Source organism: Heteronotia binoei, chromosome 4 (genome assembly GCF_032191835.1).
Source record: "Heteronotia binoei isolate CCM8104 ecotype False Entrance Well chromosome 4, APGP_CSIRO_Hbin_v1, whole genome shotgun sequence".
Taxonomy (NCBI): Eukaryota; Metazoa; Chordata; class Lepidosauria; order Squamata; family Gekkonidae; genus Heteronotia; species Heteronotia binoei.
The window spans coordinates 185588443-185613451 of NC_083226.1; the positions used below are offsets into that span (position 1 = coordinate 185588443).

Consider the following 25009-nt stretch of genomic DNA (forward strand, 5'->3'; position numbering starts at 1 on the left):
TGGCCATCTAGCCTCTGTTTCAAAACCTCCAAGGAAGAAGAGCCCACCACCTCCCGAGGAGGAAGCCTGTTCCACTGAGGAATTGCTGTAAAGGTCAGGAAGTTCTTCCTAATGTTGAGCCGGAAACTCTTTTGATTTAATTTCAACCCATGGGTTCTGGTCCTACCTTCCGGGGCCACAGAAAACAATTCCACCCCATCCTCTATAGGACAGCCCTTCAAGTACTTGAAGATGGTGATCCTATCACCTCTCAGCCGCCTCCTCTCCAGGCTAAACATCCCCAACTCCTTCAACCTTTCCTCACAGGACTTGGTCTCCAGACCCCTCACCATCTTCATCGACCTCTGGACCCATTCCAGTTTGTCTATATCCTTCTTAAAATGTGGTGCCCAAAACTGAGCACAATACTGCAGGTGAGGTCCTTGATCTCTCCCTTCCCGCCCCTGCACTTAGAATCCTAGAATCCTAGAGTTGGAAGGGACCTCCTTCCAGGGTCATCTAGTCCAAGCCCCTGCACAATGCAGGAAACTCACAAACCCCTCCCCCTCAATTCACAGGATCTTCACTTGAGTAGTCTTGGCTGGTCTGAAGATTGATATCTTAATTGATTGTCCACAATCAGTTACACATGGAGTGTCAGTGTATTCACCGTGACTCAGGACCTCATCTGCATCACATCATCCTGGGGTGTATCAACAGAGATGTAACATCCAAATCACAAGATGTTATATTCTTGCTGTAACCTATGCTGGTTAAGCCCAGGGTCAGAGTTCCTGTTGCCCTATGCCCCACCCTGTCCCGCCCCAGCCCCGGGAAGGTGAGGGCGAGGTCGGGGCAGCAGCTCTGAGGAGCGCACGAGCCTCTGTGCCACCTCGCCACTCTCAGCTTCCCACAGACCCAGGAAGCCCAGAGTGGGGGGACAGGGCGTGGTCTCCTATGAGCCCACCTTCACTTGCATTAGGAATTAGGCATTTCTTCTGACTCACCTGTGTCACAACCAGCATCCAGATCGGCTTAGGTTTAAGAACATAAGAGAAGCCATGTTGGATCAGGCCAATGGCACATGCAGTCCAACACTCTGTGTCACACAGTGGCCAAAATATATATATATATATATATATATATATATATACATATATATATATATATATATATATATATATATATATATATATATATATATATATATATATATATATATATATATATATATATATATATATATATATATATATATATATATATATATATATATACATACACATATACACACACACACTGTGGCTAATAGCCACTGATGGACCTCTGCTCTATATTTTTATCCAAACCCCTCTTGAAGGTGGCCATGCTTGCAGCCACCACCACCTCCTGTGGCAGTGAATTCCACATGTTAATCACCCTTTGGGTGAAGAAGGACTTCCTTTTATCCCTTCTAACCCGACTGTTCAGCAATTTCATGGAGTGCCCACGAGTTCTCGTATTGTGAGAAAGGAAGAAACGGACTTCTTTCTCTACTTTCTCCATCCCATGCATTATCTTGTAAACCTCTATCATGTCACCCCGCAGTCGACGTTTCTCCAAGCTAATAATAATATTATTATATTTTTAATATCTTAATTTGTAATATCTTACCAGCACGAAATGTTGGGGAAGTATCATAACTAATCATCTGTTCCTGAAACTACAAAGGCTGAGATTTAGAAGTCAGCAGATGCTGAGCTGCCTGAAAAGGCAGGGGGAGAGTGGGGGGGGGGGGATGGAGGAAGGTTGCAGGGAAACCACCTTTCTTTGCAGCTTCACAGGTGTGGGTTCGCTTGCCCTCTTGTGGCCAGCAGTGGGAATGACTTATCTCTCCCACCTGGATAGATCCTGTTGGTCTGAAGCAATTGAACTGGTGGGCAGTGGTTAAGCATGCAAAATGGTGCAGTTAAAACAGCAAAGCAGTGAAATGAACAAACTGAAAGGAGATGTGGTCAAATTGAAAGGGCATTTGGTCTGGATAGCTTCTGCACAGGAAAACAAAAGAGGCAGTTACCATGTCAGAATTGAAGAAGGTGCCACAGGGCAATAAAAGCAGTCTGTTAATTGCTCTCTGGTTCTTAAAGTCTGCGTTAAACTGAGAACTATTTTCTCGGAAGTGTCCTTGTTACCTAATTCTTCTGGGTGGCAGGCTGAACCTTTAGGATGCCATGGTGGTGTCCAGATTATGGAATGGCCTCCCTGGGGGATGCATCTTCTACCCCCTCACTTTTCATCTTCTGGAGGCAGTTGAAAGATAATTGCATCGCGGGCCGTGTTTGACTATTTTAGGTTTTATCTGTTGGCAATCCTAAGTGGACACTTTAAATTGTGGCCTTTTATGTTTTTTTTTAAGTCATTTTTTTATTTATTTACAGTGTAAGCTGCCTGGAGTTCCCCAAGGCTGAAAGGGGGCTAAGAATGAAGAATTCTGGAGGAAGTGAAAGTCTGCTCACTGTCTTTGCAGTTTGGGTGCATCTTAAAAAACTTTTTTAAAAAGACTGGGGAAGGCCATGGCAAACCACTCCGTAAAAAAGTCTGCCGTGAAAACGTTGCGAAAGCAACGTCACCCCAGAGTCGGAAACGACTGGCGCTTGCACAGGGAACTACCTTTACCTTTAAGAGCCCCGTGGCACAGAGTGTTAAAGCTGCGGTTCTGCAGTCCTAAGCTCTGCTCACAACCTGAGTTTGATCCCTGGCGGAAGCTGGGTTTTCAGGTAGCCGGCTGGAGGTTGACTCAGCCTTCCATCCTTTCAAGGTCGGTCGAATGAGTCCCCAGCTTGCTGGGAGGAAAGCGTAGATGACTGGAGAAGGCAATGGCAAACCACCCTGTAAAAAGTCTGCCGTGAAAACGTTGTGAAAGCAACATCACCCCAGAGTCGGAAACGACTGGTGCTTGCACAGGGGACTACCTTTAAAAAAAAAAGTGAATTAGGTAACAAGAACATATCTGAGAAAATAGTTCTCAGTTTAACGCAGACTTTAAGAACCAGAGAGCAATTAACAGACTGCTTTTATTGCCCTGCGGCACCTTCTTCAATTCTGACATGGTAGCTGCCTCTTTTGTTTTCCTGTGCAGAAGCTATCCAGACCAAATGCCCTTTCAATTTGACCACATCTCCTTTCAGTTTGTTCATTTCACTGCTTTGCTGTTTTAACTTTGCACCATTTTGCATGCTTAACCACTGCCCACCAGCTATGTGTAGCTCTGCTCACTGTACATCCTTCCTTCGTCTGCATGCGTACGAAAGCTGACATTCTGAGTAAAATCTGGTTGGTCTTAAAGGTGCCATGGGACTCCAACTTTGTTCAATTGCTTCAGACCAACAGGATCTATCCAGGTGGGAGAGATAAGTCATTCCCACTGCTGGCCACAAGAGGGCAAGCGAACCCACACCTGTGAAGCTGCAAAGAAAGGTGGTTTCCCTGCAACCTTCTTCCACCCACCCCCCTCCCCCTGCCGTTTCAGGCAGCTCAGCATCTGCTGACTTCTAAATCTCAGCCTTTGTTGTTTCAGGAACAGATGATTAGGTGTGATACTTTTCCAACATTTTGTGCTGGTAAAATTACAAACACAAGCAGATCTGGATGCTGGCTGTGACACAGGTGACTCAGAAGAAATGCCTAATTCACTGCCAGGGCTATTTGTGGACCATTTTGATCCAGATTCCACGATAGATGTTGCCATGATCTGGGGATCTCTGAAGGCCACTGTGTCCTGGATCTTTGTCCATCCTGGCTTCTAAAATCATTTAAAGACCACATTGGCCCTTAAATCTGAAATCTATCTTAAATCAGCCATAGAATCATAGAGTGGGAAGGGACCTCCTGGGCCATCTAGTCCAAGCCCCTGCAGAATGCAGGAAGCTCACAAACACCTCCCCCTACATTCACAGGATCTTCATTGCTGTCAGATGGCCTTCTAGCCTCTGTTCTGATCCAGCATGGCTCTTCTGATGTTCTTCTCAGGGGAAGGCCTCAGCCTCTCTGCCCTGTTGTTGGCCCTCCAGAGGAACTGGTTGACCTCTGTGTGAGACAGGAGGACACTGGACTGGATGGACCCTCCCTGGTCTGACCCAGCAGGGCTCTTCTGATGTTCTTCTCAGGGGAAGGCCTCGGTCTCTCTGCCCTATTGTTGGCCCTCCAAAGGAACTGGTTGGCTGCTGTGTGAGACAGGAGGCTGGACTAGATTGATCACTGATCCAGAAGGGCTCTTATGACAATTTTCTGGGGGAAGCTTAGTATTAAAGCTAGCTAATTTCCAAATGTGGGATGCACGCTTTTCGGTCACACTGGGGTTCCTTGAGGAGTGTGTGTTTATGTGCACACACACACAACTGTGTAGATCTATATGTCCCATGGCACTTAGGCTGCCACTGTCTCTATTGTGCTTCCTCTTCAAAGTCAGCCTCCACCTTTGCGAAGAAAATGGCAGTTCGGTTTGACTGACGCACAGCCCACCTCTGCCTTCCGCCCAATCCGTGAGGCCTGAATGACGCTGAAGAGGCAGGATCCGTCTCTATTACGATTTTTTAGATTCCCAGGCACTGACGTTTCCTGCTCTTCGGAGTAACCTGGAACGCTCAGCAGAACAGCCTGTTCAGAGCACACCAAAATGTCTCATTCCCTTTCCTGCCTTGCCGCCTGGGGCCGAGTGCGAGCTGATATAAATACCCGGGTACAACTTGGTGTCCTGGCACAGAGGCCCATTTTTAACGCACAGGCTGAAGAGTGTTGCAAGACTTGGAAGATGGCGTTCCACTTTGTCAAGCTGGTGAACTTCAGACCCTTCTCTTCTCACCAGCATCTCCATTGAAAAAGGACCAGGCAGGAGGTGAGGGGAAAGACCCTTCTCAGCCTGAGGCCCTGGAGAGAGCGCGGCTGCCAGTCTGGGTAGACAAGGCTGACCTGGAGGAACCCTGAGGGGGGTCAGGTTCAGTTTAGGGCAGCCTCGGGTGGGGTCACGTGTTCTGCAGGGTCAACCAGGAAAGGCCCAGGTGGGGTCAGGACATCTCCCATAATAACTGATCTCCGGACAACAGAGACCCGCTCTCTTGGAGGAAATGGCTGCTCTGGAGGGCAGATTCTATCCTATTATATCAGGGGTGGCCAAACTTGCGTAATGTAAGAGCCACATAGAATAAACATCAGATGTTTGAGAGCCACAAGGGAGGGAGGGAGGGAGGGAGGGAGGGAGGGAGGAAGAAAGGAAGGGAGGAAGGAAGGAAGGAAGGAAGGAAGGAAGGAAGGAAGGAAGGAAGGAAGGAAGGAAGGAAGGAAGGAAGGAAGGAAGGAAGGAAGGAAGGAAGGAAGGAAGGAAGGAAGGAAGGAAGGAAGGAAGGAAGGAAGGAAGGAAAACAGATGGGAAGGGAAGGGAAGCAGAAGTCGAAAGAAAGCAACTTTAATTGCATTCGCCAAGCCAACAGCTGCCTTGGCTTAGAGATGTGACTTATGGACAAATGCCTTCTCCAAGCCAGCCAACAGGGTGCGATGGAGGTCTTCAAGAGCCACACAATATGTATGAAAAAGCCACAGTTTGGCCACCCTTGTATTATACCCAGCTGAGATTTCACCCCCAAATGTCCAGGATTTCTTCAACCATAGCTGGCAACCGGGGGGTGGGGGGACACTTCACATGAAGCTGCCTTTTGCTGAATCACAGCAGCAGTCCATCAAGATGAGCAATGTCTCCTCAGATGCTACTCAGGCATTTCACAGGACGAAAACACCAGTTTGGTAAAGTGGCTAAGAGCACAGCTTCTAATCTGGGAGCACCGGGTTTTATTCCCCCCCCCTCCTCCTCCACGTGCAGCTGCTGCGTGACCTTGGGCTATTCCCGGTTCTCTCCGAACTCTCTCAGTCCCCCCTACCAGCCACAGGGTGTCTGTTGTGAGGAGGGGAAGGGGAAAGAGATTGTGAGCTGCTCCGGGACTCCGAGTGACGGGTGAGGTATAAATCCAATCACTTCTTCTACATCTCCTTCTGCCTGGTCCTCTTTAGCGGGAGATGCCAGGGATAGAACCTGGGACCTTCTGCATGCCAAGCAGAGGCTCTACATCTCAGCCATGGCCCTTCCCGACAGAGCCATGGGATTGGTCTGATGTGGCTCAAGACTTCAGATCTTTAAGGAAAGGGAGGGCATTTAAAAGGATACTCAGTAGTTGCATAGATCCAGAGGAGTTAGCTGTGTTAGTGCATTGCTGCAAAATAGTAAAGAATCCAGTTGCAACTTTAAAACTAACAAATTTTATTGTAGCATAAGCTTTCGAGAAACACAGCTCTCTTTGATGCATCACTTTTAAGACTAACAAATGTGATGGTGGCAAAAGCTTTCAAGAAACACAGTTCTCCTTGTCAGATGCATCACCTTTAAGATTAACACATTTTAAGGTGGCATAAGATCTCAAGAAACATTGAAACTTGTTAAGTCTTAAAGGTGATGCATGTGATGCAGAGAGCTGTGTTTCTTACAATCTTATACTACCACAAAATTTGTCAAGTTTTCAAGTTGCTACTGGACTCTTTACAATTATTCAATAGTTGCAGGATCTTATTCCTGCTGTCCTTTTTGGACTGCCCGTCTTCTCTCCTGCTCCTCGGTCCCCAGGAAGACTGTGGGAAGAGCAGGAGCTGCTCTGAAAGCCGTCCAGGAGACGTCCAAAGAGTAACTGGCACAAGGCTCCACCACCTTCCCCCCTTCCAGCTACCAGCATAGAGAGGACTCTGAGTGCCACAGAGTGTTGGACTGGATGGGCCATTGGCCAGATCCAACAGGGCTTCACTTCTGTTCTTATGTGAAACAGAGTGTTGGATTGGATGGGCCACTGGCCTGATCCAACATGGCTTATCTGATGTTCTTATGTGACACAGAGTGTTGGACTGGAGGGGCCACTGGCTTGATCCAACAGGGCTTCTCTTATGTTCTTAAGTGACACAGAGTGTTGGACTGGAGGGGCCACTGGCCTGATCCAACAGGGCTTCTCTTATGTTCTTATGTGACACAGTGTTGGACTGGAGGGGCCACTGGCCTGATCCAACAGGACTTCTCTTATGTTCTTCTGTGACACAGAGTGTTGGACTGGATGGGCCATTGGCCTGATCCAACATGGCTTCTCTTATGTTCTTATGGCCCCACTGATGGACCTCCTGATGGCACCTGGGTTATTTTTGCCATTGCGTGACACAGCTTGTTGGACTGGATGGGCCATTGGCCTGATCCAACAGGGCTTCTCTTATGTTCTTATGTGACACAGAGTGTTGGACTGGATGGGCCATTGGCCTGATCCAACATGGCTTCTCTTTTGTTCTTATGTGACACAGAGTGTTGGACTGGAGGGGCCATTGGCCTGATCCAACAGGGCTTCTCTTATGTTCTTATGTGACACAGAGTGTTGGACTGGATGGGCCATTGGCCTGATCCAACATGGCTTCTCTTTTGTTCTTATGTGACACAGAGTGTTGGACTGGAGGGGCCACTGGCCTGATCCAACAGGGCTTCTCTTATGTTCTTCTGTGACACAGAGTGTTGGACTGGAGGGGCCATTGGCCTGATCCAACAGGGCTTCTCTTATGTTCTTATGTGACACAGAGTGTTGGACTGGATGGGCCATTGGCCTGATCCAACATGGCTTCTCTTTTGTTCTTATGTGACACAGAGTGTTGGACTGGAGGGGCCATTGGCCTGATCCAACAGGGCTTCTCTTATGTTCTTATGTGACACAGAGTGTTGGACTGGATGGGCCGTTGGCCTGATCCAACATGGCTTCTCTTTTGTTCTTATGTGACACAGAGTGTTGGACTGGAGGGGCCATTGGCCTGATCCAACAGGGCTTCTCTTATGTTCTTATGTGACACAGAGTGTTGGACTGGATGGGCCATTGGCCTGATCCAACATGGCTTCTCTTTTGTTCTTCTGTGACACAGAGTGTTGGACTGGAGGGGCCATTGGCCTGATCCAACAGGGCTTCTCTTATGTTCTTATGTGACACAGAGTGTTGGACTGGAGGGGCCACTGGCCTGATCCAACAGGGCTTCTCTTATGTTCTTATGTGACACAGAGTGTTGGACTGGATGGGCCACTGGCCTGATCCAACATGGCTTCTCTTATGTTCTTATGTGACACAGAGTGTTGGACTGGAGGGGCCACTGGCCTGATCCAACAGGGCTTCTCTTATGTTCTTATGTAACACAGAGTGTTGGACTGGAGGGGCCACTGGCCTGATCCAACAGGGCTTCTCTTATGTTCTTCTGTGACACAGAGTGTTGGACTGGAGGGGCCACTGGCCTGATCCAACAGGGCTTCTCTTATGTTCTTATGTAACACAGAGTGTTGGACTGGAGGGGCCACTGGCCTGATCCAACAGGGCTTCTCTTATGTTCTTATGTGACTCAGAGTGTTGGACTGGAGGGGCCACTGGCCTGATCCAACAGGGCTTCTCTTATGTTCTTATGTTCTGATGCTGGGATAGACAGAAGGCAAAAGAAGATGGGGACGTCAAAAGATGAGGTCTGGACAGTGTTACTGATGTAACTAACACAAACTTGAGCGGACTTCAGAGGATGGTAGAAGACAGGAGGGCCAACTGGCGTAACTTGGTCCATGGCCACAGGAGGTGGTGGCGGCCACAAGCATAGCCACCTTCAAGAAGGGTTTAGATAAATATATGGAGCACAGGTCCATCAGTGGCTATTAGCCACAGTGTATGTGTGTATATAAAATTTTTTGCCACTGTGTGACACAGAGTGTTGGACTTGATGGGCCGTTGGCCTGATCCAACATGGCTTCTCTTATGTTCTTATGGGGTTGCAAAGAGTCCGACTCGACTGTGTCGCTGAACAACAACAAAAAGAAGGCACAACTTTTTTTGTCATGCAGACTCTATGCCACTCTTGTTGTCCACTGAGAGAAGAGGGACTTGCTGAAAGTCTCCCTTGGGAAGTGTTGTTGGGTCCAATTCAGTAGCCTGTCCTCTCCTGCCCGGGCTGCTGACAGAACATATCAGAAGATGGTTTCTTTCACACGCCCAACACGGAGGTGGGAAGATGCCCAGAAATCCTCCATCCCGCAGGAGAGTTCTGTGATATTCTAAAACACACAAGCCAACTTCGTTCGCTAAGAGAAAACTCATTTCGTCTACCCTGTAGCCCTTGGGACCAAGTATGGCAGTTTTTGCCACGTGTCAGCAGACACACTCCTGGGCTTTTGAACGCACAGAACTGAGCTAATCCATGGCTCAGCACTTGCCAAAACTCCAGGTCTTGTTATGTCCAACACATTTCAAATTGGATTGAATCCAAGCTCACGAATAGGGGAATTCATGAAATGCACCTGGCTCATTTTTGATATACGTGGAAGAATCTGCATTTTTTAAAACTTGTGGAGGTGCAGAGCCGTCGCCTGACTGCTGTGGTTAAATGGCTGAGGATGAACAAGTCGAAGCAGGATCCTGACAAGACAGAGGTGAACTTGGATGGAAAAGCTGAGCTCTTTGGAGGATCTGGTGCGTCCTTCTCTTGACGGGGGCCAGTTGACACAAAATGCATTGGCTGTTTCCTGCCTAAATGCAGACATTTATTCCTGCTAAAAGTCATTTTGTCTTAGCCCAGCTTTCCACCCTGTCATGATCATCCTGTATCCAGTTTCAGTCCTCTACTGTATTTGCAACCCCTCCCAATGGAATATCACCAGCAAGTTGAACGAGCATTCCCTGTTGCATTGTTTCTGGCTGGTCAGACTGTCTTAAGGGACTTGCTATATTTTGTAATCCACCTTGAGCCCCAGTGGGAAAGGTCGGCTACATGTGGAGCAAATGCATAAGCCCTGGCTAGACCAAGTTTTTCCTAGCAGATGGCAGAAACCACAGTCAAGGCCTGATGGCAAGGGGGAGAGAAGGGAGGGGGACAAACGACCTTGGAAGGGACCTCATTGCATGGCATGCCTGTGTGCCATGAGCCCTGACGAGGGGGAGCGGGAAGGGTTAAGAGACCTGGAAGAGTTGCCAGCCAGTTCCTCAGCTGAACAAACAGCAGCTGGCCCATCAATCACCCTCCAGGCACCAGTGTCAGCTGCTGACGATCAATCTCCTCCAAGCTCTCCCCCTCCCATCTCAAGAGTTCGAAGCAGGCTCCGGAAAGAACTTTCAGAGCGAAGACATGAGGCACGCCGATGCTTCAGATCTCTCAGCCCTGAGTTCTAGCAGAGTCGCTGCCCCTCAGGGAGCAGGCTGATTGAGACTCCCATATAGCCCTCACCCAGGACCTGGTAACCTTGTGGAAGCAACAAGTCTATTCTCTGGCTTGCATCCACACTCCTTCCTGATCCTGCCCTGCTTGATTTCCTTGGCACCCTGACCCTTTGGCTTTTGGACACAGACTTCTGATTCCGGTTTGCGATTTTGCTTTGGTGACTTGGCTCCTGCTTGACTTTGACCTTAGACTGGCTTTGGATTCCTGCCTACCTGTGCCCTGAGAACGTGACACTGTGCACAGTGCCCTGCGAGGGGAGGATTTCGTCTGGCTCCCCCTAGTGGTGAGCCGGCTCTGCTCAAGAGCCCTGCAGGTCCCCCATGGAAGCCTCGTCCGTGCAGAGGGCAGGAGCGCCATGAGTGATGCGGCTCACACCGGTGTTTCTAAAGAAGAAGGACTGGGCATGACAGAAGCGGAAGGCACCAGCGATGCTGCAGCCCCTGAGGCTGGACTCCTCCTCCTGCCGGTTCCGGTGTGGGGTCAGACTGGTGTTCGCTCCTAATGCTCCTCCTCAGAGGACCAGCAAAAACCTACACCAAGAGAATGAGCTGCTGACACACACACCCCCATTCACAGATGGCCCCTCGCTCTCAGCCCTTGGCCTTCAAAGGGGGCAGAGGCGGCTCAGTGTGACCTACCTCGCAGGGGTGTGCTGAGGGTCGGGAAGGGGAAAGCAGGCGCCAGGCCTTACCTCCTCCTACTTTCCAGCTTGGCCTACAGACACCGCAGGCTGCCCGCTACTCCTTTCACGAACGCACTCTTCACAGCGCCTGTTTTTAAAATACTTCTTTATTTTTAAATATTAATACAGGACATTACAAAAATCAGAGGAAAGAAATACCAAAAAACTGCTATAAAACCACGAGGGGGCTCGCTGAACCGGAGAAAGCCCCCGGCAGCGCTGCCACCTTCTCCGCCAACTCTGACCGGCCTTGCCCCGGGATCGACAGCCCCAGAGGTTTTTTTGTGTTAAAAACAAAACCACCACACGTACACACACGCTCCCACCCACGCACGCACACCCAGCCACACCCGCTCGGGAGGGAGCAGCAAAAGGCCTCGTCTGAACCGTTCAGATGCTCGAGTCCGATGGTCGATCGAGTCAAATACTGTGTGGACAGTTTTAATCTTTCCCCTCCCCTCAAAAAAATTGCACGTTAAAAGACTCCGACGTGTTAGATTCTGTACAGCTATACAGGGAGTGGCTGGGCTTTGCGCCTGCTGGCACACCAGCCCTCCTGCACATAAAAGACTTCTTAGCATAGTGGCAGCTCTAAAAATCAGCTGATGTGAGTGCTGTGAAACCCCCAGGATGAGAGGCATAAGCCCAGCCTCAGTGGGCTGAGCAACCCACTCCCCCGCCCCCCACCCAGGGAGTCACCCGTTCCAGGCTAAATAAATGCCTCAGTTCAAAAATGCGAAGTCAGGGACCCTGGGGAAGGGAGTTTTGGCACCACATTTCGGGGAGCGGGGGGGGAGGGGCTTCTGAAAAGCAGCTCTGAAGCCTCCCTGAAGTCCAGCCCCCTTAATACCTCAGCCCCCTCCCCTCCCCCCCCCAACAGGTGAAGCAAAGTTTAGCTGGCAAGAAGTAGCGTTGGCTTAACAATTTCTCCCTCTGAAACGGTTTTTGAAAGACAGTGCCGTTAACAGCCAGGCCCAGCTTCTCAAGCAGTTGGCACGCCCCTCCGTCCTGCCCCACCCCCTGCCCACAAAGGCCATGGGGCAGGTGCCAAGGTCTCTGCAGCCACAAACACCAGCCAAGGCGATTCTCCTGGCCTCTGGCCCGGGAGGGGAGGGAGGGAGAAGCCCCGTCCCAAGAGAGTTCAGCGTGAGCCACTCTGCACAACCCAAAACGGAGGACAGGAAAGAGACTGACCCTGGCAAGGTTTCTATTCGAGTAAGTGTGAGCGGCAGGAGTTCAAGCAGAGCCAGAGGCCGCTGGGTCCTTGGCTCTTTGGCAGTGCTGGCCGGAGGGGCACCCGGCTCTCCCGTGGGTGCCGAAACGGAGGCGTGGCCTGGTTTGGCAGAGGCAAAAGTCTGTGCGCTTCGAAGAGGAGAAAGGCTTTGCCGTGCAGGAGAGCTCGGCTCCGGGTTCAAACTGGCCTGCTCCGGGCGTGCCGGACTAGGCTGGCTTTCAGCATGAGCCAGTCCCCGCCCCCGGGCAGCAGGAGGAAGAAGATCTTCAAATGCCCCCACGAGAGCAGGAGAGCTGCCGGAGTCCAACTCGCCCCAAGGCTACTTCCGCAGTGCAGAAGGGTCAGGTGTCCGGCAGAAGCAGCCCGCTGAGTGGCACAGGGTGGGGGCCGGGGCTGCAGCTCCCCCCCAGCCGGAAAGGCAGGTCCAGGGAAGGGCGGGGCAGGGGAGAGCGCAGACAAGCCAGACCAGAGCGCCTCCTGGGAACGGAGGGCGTGGTCTGCAGGGAGCGGCAGAGGGCAGGCCACGAGTCGAGCCTGGTGAAGTATTGCAGCTGGCAACTGGCAGGCGCAGAGGAGGCCGGCCCAGGGGTGGGGGCGGGGGGGCGGGGTCTAGGAGCAGGGGAGGTGTTGCTTAAGGATCTGCCGCGTCTGGGGGGCTATCCGGTCCGGGAAACGGACTTTGAACTCGACGATCAAGTCCCCGCGCTGGGTGGGGGCCTTGGGAAAGGGCAGCCCCTCCCCACGCAGTCTCTTCACGGTGCCCGGCTTGATGATGTCGCTGCAGGGCAAGGGGATGACGCGCCCGTCGACGGTGGGAATGTTGACGGTGCAGCCGCACAAGGCCTGCGGGGAGACACAAGGGGGAAGCGACAACAGCGTCAGTTGGGCAGGAACCAGAACTTTCCCCCAGGAAGGGGGCTCAGGAAAGGAGGCCACACACAGAATCCTAGAGCTGGAAGGGACCTCCAGGGTCATCTAGTCCAACCCCCTGAACAAGGCAGGAAATCCACAAATGCTGCCACCAATGTTCCCTCTAAGCTGCAGAGCCTTGTGAGTAAAAACTCTGCTTAGAATCATAGAGTTGGAAGGGGTCTCTAGGGTCATCTAGTCCAAGCCCCTGCACAATGCAGGAAACTCACAAACACCTCCCCCCAAATTCACAGGATCCTCATTGCTGTCAGGTGGCCATCTAGCCTCTGTTGAAAAACCTCCAAGGAAGGAGAGCCCACCACCTCCTGAGGAGGAAGCCTGTTAGAATCATAGAAGAGTTGGAAGGGATCCCCAGGGTCATCTAGTCCAACCCCCTGCACAATGCAGGAAACTCACAAACACCTCCCCCTAAATTCACAGGATCCTCATTGCTGTCAGATGGCCATCTAGCCTCTGTTGAAAATCCTCCAAGGAAGGAGAGCCCTCCACCTTCCGAGGAGGAAGCCTGTTAGAATCATAGAAGATATGGAAGGGATCCCCAGGGTCACCTAGTCCACCCCCTTCACAATGCAGGAAACTCACAAACACCTCCCCCTAAATTCACAGGATCTTCATTGCTGTCAGGTGGCCATCTAGCCTCAGTTGCAAATCCTCCAAGGAAGTAGAGCCCACCACTTCCAAGGAGGAAGCCTGTTAAAATCACAGAAGAGTTGGAAGGGATCCCCAGGGTCATCTAGTCCAACCCCCTGCACAATGCAGGAAACTCACAAACCCCTCCCCCTAAATTCACAGGATCCTCATTGCTGTCAGATGGCCATCTAGCCTCTGTTGAAAAACCTCCAAGGAAGGAGAGCCCACCACCTCCCAAGGAGGAAGCCTGTTCCACTGAGGAATCGCTCGAACGGTCAGGAAGTTCTTCCTAATGTTGATCCGGAAACCCTGCCAGCCCCAGAGCTGCTCAGAGTCCCGGGGGTCCAGCAACAAAGTCTGAGCAAGAGCAACATTTCGAAAAGCTCTGCAGCCTCTTCGTCCCCAGGGAGGTCACTCCAGAGGCTTCCGCAGCCCCCTCAGCAGTTGGTCTCACAGCCTCCGGCGACCAACAGCCTCCAGAAGGCTGCAAGAACCGAAGAGACGCAGAGGGCCCCTTCCAGGAAGAGAAGGCTTCCAGATATTGACTCCACAAGGCCCCGAAAGGAAGCAAGAAACCATCGAGCAGCACCTACAACATCGGGGTTGCCGGACCGATCCAGAGGAGCCCCCCCCTCCCCCAATTCTCATCCCTCCCTTTGCTTTACACCTTGGGGGAGTCGGACGTGCCTAGCTGAGTGCAATCAACAGGAGTGAGCACCAGCCAGTGGCCTGGCACGCCCCAGAACAACCAGCCGCTGTCCTTTTAGAGACAGCACAGCCCTGTACTGCCTCGCCCAGGCAAGAAGAGAGGAACCACTACACCAAACAGCTCAGCGCCCACCTAGAGCTTTGTGAGTATTGACAGCTGTGCGAGGAGGAGGAGGAAGAGAAGCAGCTGGATTTATGCCCTGCCCTTTATCTCCTTCCCCCATGACACCCTGTGAGGTGGGTAGGGCTGAGAGAGCTCTCCCAGAAGCTCCCCTCTAAAGGACAACTAGGGCTGACCCAAGGCCATTCCAGCAGCTGCAAGTGCAGGAGTGGGGAATCAAACCCCGTTCTCCCAGGTAGAGTCCGTGCACTTAACCACTACACCAAACTGGCTCTCTTCTGGTGGGGCTGAGAGAGCTCTCCCAGAAGCTGCCCTTTCAAGGACAGCTCTGCCAGAGCGATGGCTGACCCAAGTCCATTCCAGCAGCTGCAAGTGGAGGAGTGGGGACTCAAACCCGGTTCTCCCAGATAAGAGTCCACACACTTAACCACTACACCAAACTGGCTCTCACAGAAGTTGCCCTTTCAAGGACAACGTGAGGGCTATGGCTGACCCAAGGCCATTCCAGCAGCTGCAAGGGGAGGAGTGGGGGAATCAAGCCCGGTTCTCCCAGATAAGAGAGCTATGGCTGACCCAAGGCCATTCCAGCAGCTGCAAGTGGAGGAGTGGGGGAATCAAGCCCGGTTCTCCCAGATAAGAGAGCTATGGCTGAGCCAAGGCCATTCCAGCAGCTGCAAGTGGAGGAGTGGGGGAATCAAGCCCGGTTCTCCCAGATAAGAGAGCTATGGCTGACCCAAGGCCATTCCAGCAGCTGCAAGTGGAGGAGTGGGGGAATCAAGCCCGGTTCTCCCAGATAAGGGTCTGCACACTTAACCGCTACACCAAACTGGCTCTCACAGAAGCTGCCCTTTTAAGGACAATGTGAGGGCTATGGCTGACCCAAGGCCATTCCAGCAGCTGCAAGCGGAGGAGTGGGGAATCAAACCCGGTTCTCCCAGATAAGAGTCCGCACACTTCACCACTACACCAAACAGCTCAGCGCCCACCTAGAGCCAAGGAATGGAAAGCCTTTCCCTGCCTTCCGCTTGCTTCCTGGATGACAAGGAGCGGCCTCCTGGCACAGCCAGCCTGCAGAAGAGAGGCGGAAGAGAGTCCCCAGCAGCCTCTGGACTTGGAGAGGGCAGGCGGTTCTTCCTTGCAGAAACACGGTTGTACCCCACCAAGGACGAGGAGGAGGAGGACGGGCCCAGCCAGCCAGCCAGCCAGCTAGCGCTCCCCGGCCCCCCAAGCCCACTACATTTCATCCATAATTTCCAGAGAAGAGGCTGGCAGGAGTCAGCAGAAGAACAGGCCGTGCACTACACAACGTGCACGGAAGATGGCAGGGCAAAGCTGCACAGAGGAGTGGGAAGACCCAGCGTGGTGTCCTCAGGCGAACCCGCCAGCTCCGAAAGCAGCCCCAGAAAACCAGCCGCTTGTGGAGAGAAGGAAGAGCAAGCCAGCCCCGGGGGAGGCAGCCAGGCAAGCAGGAAGGAGGCGCAAACCCTGCAACCGCAGAATCCCTGCCCAGCTCCAGCATGGAAGGAGGGGCGTTCACAAAAGGTGTCTGAGGGCCCTTTGGGGTCCAGAGGGGAGGGGGGGCCCTTAGACACACACAAAAGAGGGAAAGGGAGGGCATGCTGAGCCTCGCCAACAGACTGTCCTCTTTTGGAGAAACTGCTGCCCTGGAAAGATGCGTGTTCCCCCCCCCCACACACACACACACACACCAGCCGAGGTTAAGCCTGGCAGAAAGCAACTGGCTGTCAGGAGGTGCTCAGGCCAGCTCCAAAAGTGGGGCAGTGAGGGCCGCTGTGGGGCTGGGATTGCCTCACTCCCTTCAGGCTAGCTGGAAAGGGGGCCCCTAGCCAACCCAGAAGCCACAGGGGCTCATCTCCTCCCCCCCCCCCAAAAAAAAATAAAACCCAGTGATGACTCCCCCTTTGCTTGGCCTACTTGTAAATGCTGGACCGAATTAGGGAGCACCGGTTCCCAAAAGAGAGAGAGAGACTAAAGCAGCCCCTGAGAGAGAAAGCAGCCCAGTCAGCGGGAAACCAAGGAGCCAGAACTCAGCCAAGGAGTCAGAATACGCACCCAGGTCCCTTGGCAGCCCCTCTCTGCTACCAACAATACTCCAGCCCTCGAGGTGCCAGGAAAGAAGGCTGCAATGGCTCAGTCAAGGGGAAGAAAACAGTTTTTTCAGCCCCCTCCGTCTTGCCCGGGGCCAATTTACTATTTCTCTACAGTGCTCAGGTCACCCGAGTATTCCCTGCATGTCTCTCCCACCAATCCAGACCTGCCAACCAATCCAGACCTGCCAACCAGCGTTCCCTCTAAGCTGAGTGAGCGTGAGCCAGCTCCAAGATTTTGAGCCTCCAGGTCACACATTTTTGCATTAGCTCAGGAAGGATAACCCCTGAGCACAATAATTGATGCAGGAGCTCACGACATTAATGCCAGGAGCTCACAAAGCAGAATTTTTGCTCACAAGACCCTGCAGCTGAGAGGAAACGCTGCTGGCAACCTGGCTTCTTCAGGCCACACCCCGGGGCCTCACCTACCTCCCACCCTGCCCTTCTACAAGGCAGAGACACAGCTGAAATGTAATGTATTAGTGCTGTCTGAATAACACTGTAGGTGTAGTGGTTAAGTTTGGTGCAGTGGTGAAGTGCGCGGACTCTTATCCGGGAGAACCGGGTTTGATTCCCCGCTCCTCCACTTGCAGCTGCTGGAATGGCCTTGGGTCAGCCAGAGCCCTCACATTGTCCTTGAAAGGGCAGCTTCTGTGAGAGCCAGTTTGGTGCAGTGGTGAAGTGTGCAGACTCTTATCTGAGAGAACCGGGTTTGATTCCCCACTCCTCCACTTGCACTTGCTGGAATGCCCTTGGGTTAGCCATAGATCTCTTATCTGGGAGAACCGGGTTTGATTCCCCACTCCTCTACTTGCAGCTGCTGGAATGGCCTTGGGTCACCCATAGCCCTCACATTGTCCTTGAAAGGGCAGCTTCTGTGAGAGCCAGTTTGGTGCAGTGGTTAAGTGTGCGGACTCTTATCTGGGAAAACCGGGTTTGATTCCCCACTCTTCCACTTGCAACTGCTGGAATGGCCATGGGTCAGCATAGTGGTTTAGTGCACAGACTCTTATCTAGGAGAACCAGGTTTTCCTGACTCCTCCACTTGCAGCTGCTGGAATAGCCTTGGGTCAGCCATAGCTCTCTTATCTGGGAGAACCGAGTTTGATTCCCCACTCCTCCACTCGCAGTTGCTGGAATGGCCTTGGGTCAACCATGGCCCTCACATTGTCCTTGAAAGGGCAGCTTCTGTGAGAGCCAGTTTGGTGTAGTGGTTAAGTGTGCGGACTCTTATCTGGGAGAACTGGGTTTGATTCCCCACTCCTCCATTTGCAGCTGCTGGAATGGCCTTGGGTCAGCCATAGCCCTCACATTGTCCTTGAAAGGGCAGCTTCTGTGAGAGCCAGTTTGGTGTAGTGGTGAAGTGAACGGACTCCTATCCGGGAGAACGGGGTTTGATTCCCCACTCCTCCACTTGCACCTGCTGGAATGGCCTTGGGTCAGCCATAGCTCTGGCAGAGGTTGTCCTTGAAAGGGCAGCTGCTGTGAGAGCCCTCTTGGCCCCACCCACCTTACAGCGTGTCTGTTGTGGGGAGAGGAGATTGTGAGCTGCTCTGAGTCTCTGATTCAGAGAGAAGGACGGGGTATACATCTATGGTCTTCTTCTTAGGTTCAAAGACTCTTATCTGGAAGAACGGGGTTTGATTCCCCACTCCTCCACTTGCAGCTGCTGGAATGGCCTTGGGTCAACCTTAGCCCTCACATTGTCCTTGAAAGCGCAGCTTCTGTAAGAAGCTGTAAGTTTCTGTGGTGTAGTGGTTAAGTGTGTGGACTCTTATCTGGGAGAACCGGGTTTGATTCCCCACTCCTCCAGTTGCAGCTGCTGGGATGGCCTTGGGTCACCCTTGTGATGATGTTGCTCCCCTCTGCCCACTTCGCGGCACAGAGCTGACTCTTGGGCAATGCTAAACTAAACTAACCTGTTGGGAGTCTTGTGAGCAAAAATTCTACTTTGTGAGCTCCTGGGTTCAAAGTGGTGAGTGACTGCATACATTAAGTTTGCTCTGGGGCAGTTTTTTCCTGAGCTAAGACAAAAATGTGTGAGGACTTGGGAGGGGCTCTTCACGTGCCACCCCTTGCTCCGTTAGGGATGCATCCTGCCCTGTCCTCCCAGGTGCAGACAACCCTCAGTGGCCTCCGCTTCTTCCAGCACTTCCCAGAGCTGAACAAGAGAGACCCTTTACCCATGGAGGGCCCACGGTTCTGCTTCACAGTCTACCGGGGATAGGCAAGGAACAGAGGGAATGCTTATTAAATTTGCAGATGATACTAAATTGGGAGGGGTTGCAAACACAGAAGAAGACAGAAACAGGATCCAGGAGGACCTCGACAGGCTGGAAAACTGGGCTAAAACCAGTAACATGAATTTTAATGGGGATAAAGGCAAAGTTCTGCATTTAGGTAGGAAAAATCCAATGCATGGTTATAGGATGGGGGAGACTTGTCTTAGCAGTAGTCTGTGCGAAAAGGATCTAGGGGTCTTAGTGGATCATATGCTGAACATGAGTCAACAGTGTGATGCGGTGGCTAAAAAGGCAAATGCAATTTTGGGCTGTATCAACAGAAGTCTAGTGTCCAGATCACATGAAGTGATGGTATCGCTTTACTCTGCTCCTCACCTGGAGTATTGTGTTCAGTTTTGAGCACCACATTTTAAGAAGGAGCTAGACAAGCTGGAAGGGGTCCAGAGGAGGGCGACGAAGATGGTGAGGGGTCTGGAGACCAAGTTCTATGAGGAAAGGTTGAAGGAGCTGGGGATATTTAGCCTGGAGAAGAGGCGGCTGAGAAGTGATAGGATCACCATCTTCAAGTACTTGAAGGGCTGTCATAGAGAGGATGGTGCTGAATTGTTTTCCGTGGCCCCAGAAGGTAGAACCAGAACCAATGTGTTGAAATTAAATCAAAAATGTTTCCGGCTCTACATTAAGAAGAACTTCCTGACGGTTAGAGCGGTTCCTCAGTGGAACAGGCTTTCTCGGGAGGTGGTGGGCTCTCCTTCCTTGGAGATTTTGAAACAGAGGCTAGATGGCCACCTGACAGCAATGAGGATCCTGTGAATTTATGGGGAGGTGTTTGTGAGTTTCCTGTGCTGTGCAGGGGGTTGGACTAGAATACCCTGGAGGTCCCTTCCAACTCTATGATTCTAAGAGCGACGCCCCCCTAGACCCTTTACCCGTGGAGTGCCCAGGGTTCTGCCCCACAGTCTACCAGGGCAAGGCAGCTTTTCCCAGGGAAGAGGGAGGAACGAAGAACCACGCGCAGAGAGCAGAGCACCAGAGATGCTGGCAACATCAGCCCGCACACCCCTCGCCCGTATCTCTTAGCACAACAAAGACCCCCGTTGGGAGCCCGGCACCTCCAGCACTCCCGCTGACTTCTCCCCCGTCCTCATCCTAAACCAAAGACGGACCCACCTCTTTCAGGCTGATCATGGCTGTGTAGATGATGTTTGTGCCGTCCCGCCTGAAGTGGGCGTGTGGCTTGTCCTTCAGGATGAAGACGATGTCGGCGGGGATGTTGTCGGGCGTGGCATCCCCCTCCTTGGGGAAGGTGATCTTGGTGCCCTCTTTCCACCCGCGCTTGATGACGACATTCAGGATCTTGTCCTCGGCCCGCACGGTCCGCCCGTCCGGGTTCAGCCGCCGGCGGGTGATCTTCATCCGCTTGGTGGCGCCGTGGTAAATCTCCTCCAGGGAGACCTTCAGCTCGTGGACCACGGGGGGGTCCTGCACCTTCCGCCGCATGTGGATGGGCTCCGGGTGCCGCCGGTGGACGCCGCTGAGGCCGTTGAAGCCGAAGCGCCCAAAGGCACTGAAGGGGTCATCGCTGTCCTCGTCCACGTCCATGTCATCGTGGTCGAAGCCGTTGAAGACGCGGGAGCGGCCGCTGGTGAAGAAGATGTCGAAGGGGTTCGAGCCCCCAAAGAAGGAGGCAAAGGTGGCGTGGGGGTCTCCGTGGAAAGTGTAGTGGAAATTGCTTCCTGTGTTGCCTGAGGAGCCGCCCCCGGTCTTCAGCCCTGGAGCAGGAGAGAGACATCGGTCAGGAGAAGGAGAAAGCAAATGGGACATGCAGCTGGAACCCACACTTCGCCACCAGGCAGGCTGACTGGGGCCTAATTTTCTGGCTCCTTCTAACCACAGCGGGTGGAAGAGAAGAAGACGACGACGACTGCAGATTTATTCCCTGCCCTTCTCTCTGAATCAGAGACTCAGAGCGGCTCACAATCCCCTATTTCTTCTCTCCCCACAACAGACACCCTGTGAGGTGGGTGGGGCTGAGGGGGCTCTCCCAGCAGCTGCCCGTGCGAAAGCAACAAAACGGCAGGAAGCAGTAAAATTCACAAACTGAGCAAACCTTTGATCTGAGTAGCACGAGCATGCGAAAGCATAAAACAGCAGTATGCAGTAAAATTTGTGAATTTTACTGCACTCTGCTGTTTTGCTGCTTTCGCATGCTCATACTGTCATTGGTTCTTAAATCTGTGCCATGTTTCATTCTGGGCAACTGCCTGCCAGCTCTGTATGGCTCTGCTCAGCTATGTATGGCTTCGCTCCCTGTGCTGGATTCCTCGCCTGAGGAAGTGGGCTTAAGAGCACACGAAAGCTGATGTTCCCAATAAGAACTGGTTGGGCTTAAAGATGCCACTTGACTCCTGCTGTGTTCAGCTCCCACCTAAAGTTTCCCATGAAGCACCACAACAGGAAATCCTTCTGAAAGAGGACTTGGGAAGGCACGGGGTTGACAAGTGCCCAGGCCCAGCCCTGAAGAGCCCTGACCCACCATGGGGGGGGGGCTTCCCTCTGCCCACCCCCCCCACTGCCAACATACTCCGGGAAAAGCCACTGCTGCTGAGCAGGAGGAGGAGCAGAGGAAGGAAGTGGGGGGAGGGACCAAAGAACGGAGTTCCTGGGGAGCGGGGAGGCCTTCAGCAGCCACAAAGATGGCCGGTGAACAGCACTTGGGTTCCTTCTCGCAGCCGGCCCCCGCCTGCAGCTGGCAAGCTTTTAATGGCAAAATGCCCAAGACTGCCAACATCTTTGAGGGCTCACGCCGGGCATGGAAAGAGGAGAGAAAGCTCTTTGGCTGCACCCAGGAATCCTCCCCAAGAGGCAAAGGGAGATGCCCAAGCCTCTGTCTGGTCCACCCAGCGACTTTTCTCTCCAGCTCCCAAAGGCCACTTAAGGATTAACAGGCAGAGCAGCCCCTCAACTTCTTTCTTTGCATTTAGCCTCTTTGCCCTTTCTGGATTGCCCCCAGAAGGAAACTAAGGGAAGCCATGTTAGATCAGGCCAATGGCCCATCCAGTCCAACACTCTGTGTCACATAAGAACAGAAGAGAAGCCCTGTTGGATCAGGCCAATGGCCCATCCAGTCCAACATTCTGGGTCACATAAGAACATAAGAGAAGCCCTGTTGGATCAGGCCAATGGCCCACCCAGTCCAACACTCTGTGTCACATAAGAATATAACAGAAGCCCTGTTGGATCAGGCCAGTGGCCCATCCAGTCCAACACCCTGTGTCACATAAGAACATGAGAAGCCCTGTTGGATCAGGCCAATGGCCCCTCTAGCCCAACACTCTGTGTCACATAAGAACAAAAGAGAAGCCCTGTTGGATAAGGCCAATGGCCCATCCATTCCAACACTTTGTGTCACATAAGAACATAAAGGAAGCCTTGTTGGATCAGGCCAGTGGCCCATCCAGTCCAACACTCTGTGTCACATAAGAACATGAGAAGCCCTGTTGGATCAGGCCAATGGCCCATCCAGTCCAACACTCTGTGTCACATAAGAACAGAAGAGAAGCCCTGTTGGATCAGGCCAATGGCCCACCCAGTCCAACACTCTGTGTCGCATAAGAACATAAGAGAAGCCCTGTTGGATCAGGCCAGTGGCCCATCCAGTCCAACACTCTGTGTCACATAAGAACATGAGAAGCCCTGTTGGATCAGGCCGATGGCCCATCCAGTCCAACACTCTGTGTCACATAAGAACGGAAGAGAAGCCCTGTTGGATCAGGCCAACGGCCCATCCAGTCCAACACTCTGTGTCACATAAGAACATAAGAGAAGCCCTGTTGGATCAGGCCAGTGGCCCATCCAGTCCAACACTCTGTGTCACATAAGAACATGAGAAGCCCTGTTGGATCAGGCCAATGGCCCATCCAGTCCAACACGCTGTGTCACATAAGAACAGAAGAGAAGCCCTGTTGGATCAGGCCAGTGGCCCATCCAGTCCAACACTCTGTGTCGCATAAGAACATAAGAGAAACCATGTTGGATCAGGCCAATGGCCCCTCCAGTCCAACACTCTGTGTCACATAACATAAGAGAAGCCCTGTTGGATCAGGCCAGTGGCCCATCCAGTCCATCACTCTGTGTCACATAAGAACATAAGAGAAGCCCTGTTGGATCAGGCCAATGGCCCCTCCAGTCCAACACTCTGTGTCACATAAGAACAGAAGAGAAGCCCTGTTGGATCAGGCCAATGGCCCATCCAGTCCAACATTCTGGGTCACATAAGAACATAAGAGAAGCCCTGTTGGATCAGGCCAGTGGCACATCCAGTCCAACATTCTGGGTCACATAAGAACATAAGAGAAGCCCTGTGGGATCAGGCCAATGGTCCATCCAGTCCAAGATTCTGGGTCACATAAGAACATAAGAGAAGCCCTGTGGGATCAGGCCAATGGCCCATCCAGTCCAACACTCTGTGTCACATAAGAACATAAGAGAAGCCCTGTGGGATCAGGCCGATGGCCCCTCCAGTCCAACACTCTGTCACATAAGAACATAACAGAAGCCCTGTTGGATCAGGCTAATGGCCCATCCAGTCCAACACTCTGTGTCACATAAGAACAGAAGAGAAGCCCTGTTGGATCAGGCCAATGGCCCATCCAGTCCAACACTCTGTGTCGCATAAGAACAGAAGAGAAGCCCTGTTGGATCAGGCCAGTGGCCCATCCAGTCCAACACTCTGTGTCGCATAAGAACATAAGAGAAGCCCTGTTGGATCAGGCCAGTGGCCCATCCAGTCCAACACTCTGTGTCACATAAGAACAGAAGAGAAGCCCTGTTGGATCAGGCCAATGGCCCATCCAGTCCAACATTCTGGGTCACATAAGAACATAAGAGAAGCCCTGTTGGATCAGGCCAGTGGCACATCCAGTCCAACATTCTGGGTCACATAAGAACATAAGAGAAGCCCTGTGGGATCAGGCCAATGGCCCATCCAGTCCAACACTCTGTGTCACATAAGAACATAAGAGAAGCCCTGTGGGATCAGGCCGATGGCCCCTCCAGTCCAACACTCTGTGTCACATAAGAACATAAGAGAAGCCCTGTTGGATCAGGCCAATGGCCCCTCCAGTCCAACACTCTGTGTCACATAAGAACATAAGAGAAGCCCCGTTGGATCAGGCCAGTGGCCCCTCCAGTCCCACACTCTGTGTCGCATAAGAACAGAAGAGAAGCCCTGTTGGATCAGGCCAGTGGCCCATCCAGTCCAACACTCTGTGTCACATAAGAACATAAGAGAAGCCCTGTTGGATCAGGCCAGTGGCCCATCCAGTCCCACACTCTGTGTCACATAAGAACAGAAAAGAAGCCCTGTTGGATCAGGCCAACGGCCCATCCAGTCCAACACTCTGTGTCACATAAGAACATAAGAGAAGCCCTGTTGGATCAGGCCAGTGGCCCATCCAGTCCAACACTCTGTGTCACATAAGAACATAAGAGAAGCCCTGTTGGATCAGGCCAGTGGCCCATCCAGTCCAACATTCTGGGTCACATAAGAACATAAGAGAAGCCCTGTTGGATCAGGCCAATGGCCCATCCAGTCCAACATTCTGGGTCACATAAGAACATAAGAGAAACCCTGTGGGATCAGGCCAATGGCCCATCCAGTCCAACACTCTGTGTCACATAAGAACATAACAGAAGCCATGTTGGATCAGGCCAGTGGCACATCCAGTCCAACCCTCTGTGTCGCATAAGAACATAAGAGAAGCCCTGTTGGATCAGGCCAGTGGCCCCTCCAGTCCAACACTCTGTGTCACATAAGAACATAAGAGAAGCCCTGTTGGATCAGGCCAATGGCCCATCCAGTCCAACATTCTGGGTCACATAAGAACATAACAGAAGCCATGTGGGATCAGGCCAGTGGCACATCCAGTCCAACCCTCTGTGTCGCATAAGAACATAAGAGAAGCCATGTTGGATCAGGGCAATGGCCCATCCAGTCCAACACTCCGTGTCGCACAGTGGCGAAAAAACCCAGGTGCCATCGGGAGGTCCACCAGTGGGGCCAGGACACTAGAAGGCCTCCCACTG

General features: G+C 52.3%; 1 protein-coding gene across 3 annotated transcripts in view; it reads right to left on the reverse strand.

Moving 5' to 3' along the window:
* Positions 1-11034: 11034 nt before the first annotated feature.
* The window catches only part of DNAJB5 (DnaJ heat shock protein family (Hsp40) member B5), a 28486-nt gene continuing 14511 nt past the window's right edge, over positions 11035-25009 (reverse strand). For all 3 annotated transcript variants that reach the window (XM_060236269.1, XM_060236268.1, XM_060236267.1), the window contains exons 3-4: positions 20093-20694; positions 11035-13022 (exon numbers count right to left, since the gene is read on the reverse strand). In XM_060236269.1, the coding sequence (XP_060092252.1) occupies positions 12789-13022; positions 20093-20694 (836 nt within the window). In that variant the 3' untranslated portion in view covers positions 11035-12788. The remainder of the gene's footprint in view (positions 13023-20092; positions 20695-25009) is intronic.